Consider the following 9,380-nt stretch of genomic DNA (forward strand, 5'->3'; position numbering starts at 1 on the left):
AGAAGAAGAAGAGGAAGAGGAAGAAGAAGAAGAAGAAAGAGAGAGAGAAAGAGAGTAAAGGCGAAAGCCAGAAGCATCATCCAAGGAAGACCCTGCCTCATTGCTGGGGGCACAGAAACCCAAAAGGCCATTGTCTTTGAAGGCTTTTGGGGGGGAGCGGAGAGGAGCACCCCCTAGCTCTTTATCCAGCTTAGATTGGGATGGATAGACAAGGTGAGATACAAGAAGAGAAAAGGTGAACAGAGGGGCGTCCCTTCTAGGACCAGGTTTCGTGGGAGAGGCGGCCCCTGAATTGGGCCTTGAAAGGTGAGAATTTCAGCGGGGGAGGCCAAGAAAGACCTTGCAGTTCTGCTGGGGCCTAGATAGTCTGGGGCAGAGCAGTGTGCAATGGGTCTAGAAGGACATGTTAGTGCCTGAAAGTGGAGGGCCTTGAATGGCAGGCCATTCCCATTTGGTTCACTTTCTCATCTTGGCTCGTCCTCCCAACAGCCTTGGTGGAGGCACTCTAGGTCTCTTTATTTGACTGAGAAGGAAACTGAGGCTCAGAATGGGGAAGGGCCTTCCTCTGGGTCACTGGGCTGGTAAAGGCCTTCAAGCTGCTCTCTTGAAGTGAGTAAGCCGGAGAATGGGGGACTCCCAGGGCTGGGAGGACGCTCTCCCAGCGCTTCCAGCTGCCTGTTGTTTCCTGTTGTTTCAGAGGATCAGTGGCTCGTGGGAGGCCTGCTGGGGGCAGCTTAGAAGAGTTTCCCCTTCCCCACTCCCCCCCGCCCCCCACAGCTTTATCCTGGACCCAGATCCCCCGCCTCTGGACTCCGTCCACTATTTCATGCTCCATGCTGGCGCCAGCCTCATGTCTCCAGATCTGTGACCTCTTGTCTTTCCTTGTTCAAGTTCTTCCAAGAGCCCAGGCCTGCACACACACATACTCACACACTCACACTGCCATGTGTGTACGTGGTTGGCCCAGTGCATAATGGAAACCGCACTGGCCCTGGAGCTGGGAGGCTAGGCCTGGGGCCACACACACTCACTCTGAGGTCCTAGTCGGGTCACTTCCAAGCTTGTTTCCTCTGCCTTGTGCTGGTTACCCCCCTCCCCCCCCCGGTCCTGCTTCCTTGGGTATATGGGCCGGGGATGGGAGGGAGAGAGGTCCAGACCCTCAAAGTCGGGCATCGGGTAGGCTCCTTGCCCTTGGCAGCCCACCACGCAAACAGCAGCATTTCCAAACTCTGCTCCGGACCTGAATGGGGCCAATGGAGGCTCAGCCCATGACCCTCATCCCAAAGGGAGCCTGACTTGGGACAGACAGTGAAAGTCAGGGGACCAGGCCGACAGTTCTATCTTTCCAGGCTGTGGGCGCGCCTCGGGGCTTGGGGGCTTGGGCCCGCCCCTGCCAATGGCGAGACCTTGGATCTGGGTTAAGCAGACGGTTAATGGTTGATGATCTGTATTTATCTTAATGATTTCCAAGGGTGGGGGCTGCTCACAGCAAGCTTTGCAGTCCAACCCCCACCTCCTAAGGCCCTTGGCCCTTGGACCCTGGACCGAGGCCTCTGACCCTAGGCTCCAGGCCTCTGGGCTCAGGCCCCCCCAGGAGCAGGGCAATTCCGGGGGAAGCCCAGGGTTCTGTAGTCAGGGATGGCCGGGAGACAAGCAAGCTGGCGGGGACCACCGTCCCACTCGCTCCAGCTGAAATACAAGCAGGGCGGAGAGCCTGCTCCGGAGGCTGGCACATGGGCCAGGCCGAGGTCAGTCATGAGGGCGATGCGGCCGCTGGCCCAGCCAGGTGCCTAGTTTGGGCCGACCCCAGGCAGGAGGGGCCAGGGTCACTCATCAATAGCTGGGTCCCAATGGAGAATTGCTTGCGCAGGAGGAGGTGGGGCCTGGTTAATATTTGTCCGGTTCCTCCTGGGCTGTGGGCCATATCTTCCCCTGGCCCCAGACTCCACGGTCCCTCCCCTGAGCTGGGCTGGGCTGGCCGGAGCATTGAGTGGCAGACACCCCTCAGCTATTCCCTGGGGAAGGGCCCCAGCAGCCACTGTGCCACTGTGCCAGGGAGGTGAGGAGGGGGACGTGCTTGGGAGCTAGGTCTGGAGGAGGAGGAGGCAGCAGCCTGGTCTCTGGGCCTCGGGGTCAAGGCACCCGGATCTCTCTCTTCCTTGACACAGAAGTCAGGTGAGTCCCCGACCAGGCTCTGAGTTCCCCTTCTGTGGCCCCTCAATCTCACCTCAGCCATGGGGGCGCCCATCCCTAGAAAGACACCTGCCCCCCCCAATGCTCCCTGGGTCCGGGCCAGATTCTCTTTGCCCACCCGAGCAGGTTCCTCCTGGACTCAGGCTCTGGATGACAGCTGGCTGCTGCCAAGGGCTATTTACCTGCCCTGCTGGCTTCCAAGGCAAACAAGGCTGCCGAACTGCATGGGGGGTGGGGGGCGGGGGAGACTCCTCCTGGAGCCCAGAATGGAGGACGGGGAAAGCCAAGGGGGCTCAGGCCGGGCTGGGACGACCCACGTGGGCCTTGAGGCTGGCCCAGGAGCCGGCAGGCACACAAGGGAAAGCGGGGAGCTTTGAGATCTGGGGAGCCAGGAGCCGGGCAGACGAGACCAGGCGGCAAAGGGAGCCAGGGTGTCATTTCCTCCTATCACGCTGCAAATTCTGTGGGAGGGGTGGGGCTGGCCTTCCTCTGGCTCTGCGCTATAAGGCCCTCCACACAGTGAGGATTCAGCCACTTGAATGGACCCGAAGCCCAGGTAGGCCTGAACTAGTGGCAACAGAGAAGCTCTGGGCGCTGGGTTCGAGTCAGGACAGGAGTAAGGTAAGTAGGCTCGGCTAAGGCCTCCCGAGGGGCTTGGGGAAACCAGGCCTGCCTAAGGATCCTGCTGAGGAGGGCAAAGAGAAATCCCCCTTCTAGAGATTCTACAGAAAGTCTCAGTTGTGAGCAGGGGGTTGGGGAGAGGGGCTGTCTGAGCAGCTGGGTCCTGAGAACGGAGCTATCTCTCAATAGGGCCGCCATGCTGAGGGCAAGACGAGGTCCCCTCAACCTCTGCCATATTGGGGTTACAGAGTGGGGAAGGAGGTGTCCAGAAGGAAAGGGAAAAGCGGCTCCCGGCTTGCCCTGATAGACCCTTGGGGACACGGCCATAACCAGGGTAGGATGAGAGATCTTTGCTCCAGGGCAGCAAAATTTAAAGGGCTTAAAATTTCCAAAGAACCATTTCACGAGACTGGGGCATTTTACACCGTGTGGCATCCTCGATTTGATGACACTGAAGGATGGCATAAAATGGAGGTGGCAAAAATAATTAGCTCGATGAAAACGCGAGCAGCTCCTTGCGCCGGGTCCCCTGCAGCAGCCACATTTCCCTGCATTCCTTGGGCCCACCTTGCTTCTCCCCCACCAGCAGCTTCCCAGCTGGTAACCGAGCTATGGGGGGAGGAAGTCCTGGGCTCTCTCTGGCAGTTTTGGTGCTGCTGCTTTCCCCTTCCAGGGGCTGTTGTCGCCTTATTGCTAGAGGCAGCCCCGGCTGTAGCGAGGTAGCAGGGAAAGAGGGGGAGGAAGTGGGGTCGGTGACCCCTAAGCTAGAGGGGAGCCCCCTCCAGCATGTCATCTGGCACCCGTGCAGATGGAACAATTTGGGCTGAGTGTTTGGATGGGGCAACCAGGGCTGGGGAAAAGGCCTGGAGAGAAGGAAGACCTCCCGGGGCCGCCGCTGGCCAGCTAGCCAGGCCCCCTCCTCTCTCCGTATGGCTGTCGAGCAGGGGCCCCATTCCTGATGTTCTCTGACTCTTGGGGCATCGGGGAAGGTGTTGGGGGCCGCCGGTGTTTGGCTCTGGGGAGGCGTGTTGTACTTCAGGTCTATCTGAAACACCTCTGAGGCAGCCCTGCGCGGTCCACACTGGCCTTTCCTCTCCAGCTGCTGTCCCATTTAGCAGAATAGCAAACCTTGGACTGCCAGCTGGGGCCAGAATTGGGGGGGGGGGGGGCTCGTCAGACTCCCCCAGTGAGCAAACGTGCTCCCTTGTCTCTTGTCCCCTCTCCCCCTGCTGGAAACCACACAAAAACAGACTGAGAGCAGGACTCAGAACAAATGTCACTCAGCCAGTGTGGATTTCAAAACCGAGTCCCTCCCCCTGAGAGTGTGGAAGTTGCCAGCCTCTCAAAGGGAAGTCACGGGACTGGTTGGGGTGGCAGGAGGCAACTGCTCCTGAGGGGCCGCCTGGGCCCAACCGAGCCCTCAGAGACTTGGCTGGAGCCGCAAATGCTCTCCCCCTGCGCCCCGAGACCTGTGGGAAATAAGGCAGAGCCGGAGGAAGGGGTGGTGGTCATGGATGGTTCCAAGAGGATCATTGAAGGGGGCTCAAGGCCAGTGCTGACTTGACTTCCCTCTGAGCCAGAGAAATGAAAAGCAGGTCAAATCAGAGGGCAAGCTAACCAGGGACACAGGCTGCCACCGAGGGGGACAAGAACAATGGGTCTGAGTTGAAATCCGGAGAGAGAGATAGCCAAATGAGGGATATGGAGGAAGCTTCCTTGGTTATTTGCTCCTGAAGCTACGCCCACTCCCCACCCTCCTCTAATGATTTCTTGGATCTGCCCCATTGCCGGGTACTCCTAGGGCTCAAGATACCTGGCCAATTCATTCCCCAACTGCCTCTGGCACCCCCGGGGAGGGCCCCGTCTGATTGTCTTGGCCGGGCAGCGTGGGCCCCCGGGAAGAGCTTGGTGCCCCGAATCTCTGGCTCTTGCAGGCTATGAGCAGAGGGTCAGAGACTGTTGGGGCCGGCAGGACCCCGGCACTTAGCCTTCCTCGTTTTACAGGGGGGCGGCTGGCCCACAAACTGTATCTCAGATGTAGAAGAGAGCCGGTGGCAGCCCCCAACTAGGCGGCTCAGTGACTAGAGTCGGGAAGACAGGGCCCTATCCTACCTCAGGTTCTTATCAGACTCTGGCTAAGAGATTTCTATTGTCTACCTCATTCTCCTTATCTGCAAATTAGACAATTAGAGCCCCAGCTCCAAATAAGAAAACAGTAGCAAAGTGTTTGGCCAAGCTTTAAAGGGCCCTCGGAAGGGCCACCGTGGCGCCAAGACACCTAGAACACCAAACACACAGCCGGGGATTCCCAGCTCTGCTGCTCCCCTCGGGCCTCGGTTTTCTCCTCTCGCTTTCTGATTAGGGCCCTGGCTCCAAATGTAGCCAGAGCAGATGATGCTGGGGATCCAGGAGGGTGCCCATTCTCTCTCCCAATCCCCCCCCACACACCCATGGCAAGAAGGGGAAACCGAACCGTGGTGTCAAAAAGGCTGGGCCTGTCTCCGTTAGCGAGGCAGGAAACACACCCTGAACCCAAAAGTCTGGGGTCAGACCTCATTCGTACTCCACGAACTGGCCTGCTGATGGTGATGCTGATGGTGAGATGAGGATGGTGAAGATGGCGATGTGAGGATGAGGGTGAGGATGGTGAGGATGAAGATGGTGATGGTGAGAATGATGACGGTGAGGATAGTGAGGATGGTGAGGATGGCTTTTGAGGAGGAGGAGGATGGCGATGGTGAGAATGATTTAAAGGCAGAGGTGCGGACCTGGGAGTGCCATCTGGGAGGGGAGAACTCAGTGGGAGCACCACTCAGGGGTCATACACCAGTGTGTGTCCATGGCAGATCTTCCCGAAGCCAAGGCCGCCATTTACCAAGTGTGCCACAGTGCCTTCCAAGGGGCCCACGATGTCAATGCAGCCGCCCCCCTCCCGCCCCCAACTCCCACGCTCACCTGGGATGTATCCCAGTTCACCTGAGACGGGCCTTGCACCTGCCTCTGAAGTCACTTCTCTAGGCGATGGCACACTCTAAAGTCCCCAGCTTGGAAGTGACAGGTGGGAGCAGGATCTGGGCACAGCTTCTCTGAGCATGGTCGGCCAGTGCACTCTCCTCTGCCGGCCACATGACCCTGACTTCTTGCCGGCATCCTCTCGGAGTCCTGGGACCTCTCTTGGATTCCTTCTGATTGTGGAGACCAGAACTGGGCAGTGGCCCTTTCTGAAGGCCCGATGCGGGGAGGGGAAGGCTGACTGTTGATATTCTAGCGGTCCCCCACCCTGATTTATGGCTTACCCAGAGCCCTCGGCCGCTGACACACTAACAGCAAACGGAAGGGATGGACGGAGCTTGCGCCAGGGGATGGGGAAAAGCTGTGCCCTCCACACGCCAGCCCGAGGTTGCAACAGACGGGCAGGGACGGAATGGGCCGTCCTTGTATCTAGGGCAGAGACTTCAGGTCAACAAGCCGGTGGGAGAATGGGCCGGGCGTTCTCAAGCCACCCGAGGGACCATGTATCTCCAGAGCCTTGGGGAGCGGCAGAAAGGACCACCATCCTGCCTTTCCCCGCCCCTGTCCTCTGCCTGCCCTACGGGGTGTGTGCTTCAGAGGGGGAGAACGGATTCACTCTGGGCTGCACCACCGCCTACCGTGCTGACCTTGGCAAGGCCCCGAAGGCCTCTGGCCTCAGTTTCTCCATCTATTAAAAATAAGAGCCCTTCTGAGTTCTTTGCACGCATGTGTGATCCTGGAGGCTCAGGATGGGGCTATGGGGGTCTTCTCCTGGCTTCCCTTAGGGAAGCAGGAAAAACAAGGGAGATCTGGGGACCCCACTGGCCTTCCAGAGAGAGAGAAACCCCAGCTGGCCCTGTCTAGGGGAACCTCAGCGTCGCCTAAAGCCGTTGCGGGGCAAGCGTACGTGAGTCGGGAAGCCGGGCTCCAAGTGAGTGAGAGAGGGAGCCAAGGGGACGCTGGTTGTAGGGCGAGGGGGCTCTCATCCTCCCGATCCATCCCCCTTCCCAGGCTCTGTCTCTGGTCTCCCCTCCCTTCCCCCCACCCCTCCCATTCTTCTGGCTTCATGGCGGGTGCGGGGATGGACCGGGCGGGCACAGAACAGGTGGGTGCAGGCTGGGTGTCCGGCGCTGGGACACAAGTGCTCTGTGTCCAGGGTGGGCGGAAGTCAGGGCGTTTGATCTGAATTCTAAAGGGCGTTGTTCAGAGCCCCACAAAGCTCCCATTGTGTCCACGCTGGGTATAAGGCAGCATATGACTCCCGAGCACCGGGCAGCGGGGAATTGGGACGCAGGCGCGGACCCGGGGATCACTCCCCCAGCACGGGTATGAAACCATAGGGGACCTGTCCGGGTGGCCTCCGGGATAGGCGCTCCCCAAGGTAATATGTGGAATGGACGGGGAGCAGAGAGACCTGGGGGAGCCGGGGGGAAGGACGTCCCGGGGAACCGGCTCCAGAGCAGGAGGGGGAGAGGACGAGAAGAAGCAGGGACCGGGGAGATGAGGCAAAGGAGACGGATGATGCAGAGGGCTAGGGGACCTCATTTTTCCCAACAGCCTCCAGCTCCGTGCAGAGGGCAGAGGGGAAGGATTTCCAGCCGGCCGGGGAAGCTCGGGGTCGTCTGACCCGACCTCCCCCTTGCTTGGCAGAGGGGGAAACTGAGGCAGGCCAGAGAGGGGAAGTGACTCGGGTAAGGCTGTGGCAGGCTCCCGGGGCTCACGACCCCACCGTGGCCGCTGTCTTTCCAGGTGCGAGTGAGACAAGATGAACTGGACGGGCCTGTATGCCTTACTCAGTGGGGTGAACCGGCACTCCACAGCCATCGGGCGCGTCTGGCTCTCGGTCATCTTCATCTTCCGCATCATGGTGCTGGTGGTGGCCGCCGAGAGCGTGTGGGGAGACGAGAAGTCCTCCTTCGTCTGCAATACCCTGCAGCCAGGCTGTAACAGTGTGTGCTACGACCAGTTCTTCCCCATCTCCCACGTGCGCCTGTGGTCCCTGCAGCTCATCTTGGTATCCACGCCGGCCCTGCTGGTGGCCATGCACGTGGCCCATCAGCAGCACATGGAGAAGAAGCTACTGCGGCTCGAGGGTCACGGGGACCCCTTGCACCTGGAGGAGGTCAAGCGTCACAAGGTGCACATCTCAGGCACGCTGTGGTGGACCTACGTCATCAGCGTGCTCTTCCGCCTGCTCTTCGAGGCCGTCTTCATGTATGTCTTCTACCTGCTCTACCCAGGCTACGCTATGGTGCGTCTGGTCAAGTGCGACAGCTACCCCTGTCCCAACGTGGTGGACTGTTTCGTGTCCCGGCCCACGGAGAAGACGGTCTTCACCGTCTTCATGCTGGCCGCCTCAGGGATCTGCATCGTGCTCAACGTGGCCGAGGTGGTGTACCTCATCATCCGGGCCTGCGCCCGGCGTGCCCAGCGCCGCTCCAACCCCCCCTCGCGCAAGGGCTCCGGCTTCGGCCACCGCCTGTCCCATGAGTGCAAACAGAACGAGATCAACAAGCTGCTCAGTGACCAGGACGGCTCCCTCAAAGACATCCTGCGGCGGAGCCCGGGCACCGGGGCCGGCCTGGCCGAGAAGAGCGACCGCTGCTCCGCCTGCTGAGCCCACGGCCAGGGCCGCACCCACCGCCAGCTCTAGCCTTCGCTCGCTCTCGGTGCCTCCGGTCTGCCAGGCCGCAGCCCGAGCACCCAGCTCTTGCCTTCTGACTAGGGGGGTAGGGAAGGAGAAGGGAGGTGGAGGTGGGGAGGGGGTGGCAGGGAGCACGTCACCTCCTGCTCCCTGAGCTTAAGGGAACAAAGGGGGGGGGTCTAGTTCTACCTGTTCCCCTTCCCCTTTCTAATTCCTGCTCCTCTCCCCGGGACCCCTGGGTACTTCTGGGGGTTAGGGGTGGAGGAGGGCTTTGCCAGCACTTCCACTGATGACACTAACCTTAACCCTGACACCACTTGGGGATCCTGTCAGTAGGGTGGGGGTTGTTGCTGGCACCTGGGAAGGGCTCTGATGGCTGGGAAGAACAAGGCTTGGATTCCATCTGCCCGGCGGGGGTGGGGGTGGGGGTTGCTCAGTTCTACCTTTGACTCGAGGAGCCCGGGCCCGCAATGTTACACATTAAACAGGATTTTACAGTAAACGTGGCTATGACTTGTGTGTTCGCCGAGTCCTTTCCCCTCCGACCTCAGACTTCCCCTGGCTGACTTCCCCCTGCTGAGCCAGCTTTTCCTTTGCCTTGGTTGATGAGGAAAGGAATAGCGAGGCTGACCAAACAGTTTCTTTAACTCTTTAGAAAGGGGGGGATCCGTCCCGTTCCTGCAGAACCCCAAGAGCCTCCTGACTGCCTCGGGAGCCATCAGAGGATGGAATTAGGTTTCCACTCGAATGCCCCACTCTGGAAACCTCTGCCAAGCCAGAGAGGGGCTGCTGGGAAGGCTGGCTCGGGGCCCATCGCCTTGGCCAGTCCCCTGGCCAGCCAGCTTTCCCAGGCTTCCCTTATCTCAAGTCTCCCCCACGCCGCCTGTCACCCCTGAACCATGCGTTCAGA

At 59.9% G+C, this 9,380-nt stretch overlaps 1 protein-coding gene across 2 annotated transcripts; it reads left to right on the forward strand.

The window, feature by feature from the left end:
• The first annotated feature begins 1,909 nt into the window (after positions 1-1,909).
• Positions 1,910-8,972, forward strand: GJB1 (gap junction protein beta 1). Of its 2 annotated transcripts, none has more exons than XM_074278055.1 (2): positions 1,910-2,175; positions 7,576-8,972. In XM_074278055.1, the coding sequence occupies exon 2, from the start codon at positions 7,592-7,594 to the stop codon at positions 8,441-8,443; it is 852 nt and encodes a 283-aa protein (XP_074134156.1). In that variant the 5' UTR covers positions 1,910-2,175; positions 7,576-7,591; the 3' UTR covers positions 8,444-8,972. The 2 variants fall into 2 exon arrangements, with proteins under 2 accessions (XP_074134156.1, XP_074134157.1); XM_074278056.1 differs by lacking the exon at positions 1,910-2,175 and adding an exon at positions 2,697-2,814.
• Positions 8,973-9,380: the final 408 nt, after the last annotated feature.

This window comes from Sminthopsis crassicaudata, chromosome X (genome assembly GCF_048593235.1).
Source record: "Sminthopsis crassicaudata isolate SCR6 chromosome X, ASM4859323v1, whole genome shotgun sequence".
In the NCBI taxonomy this organism is placed as follows: Eukaryota; Metazoa; Chordata; class Mammalia; order Dasyuromorphia; family Dasyuridae; genus Sminthopsis; species Sminthopsis crassicaudata.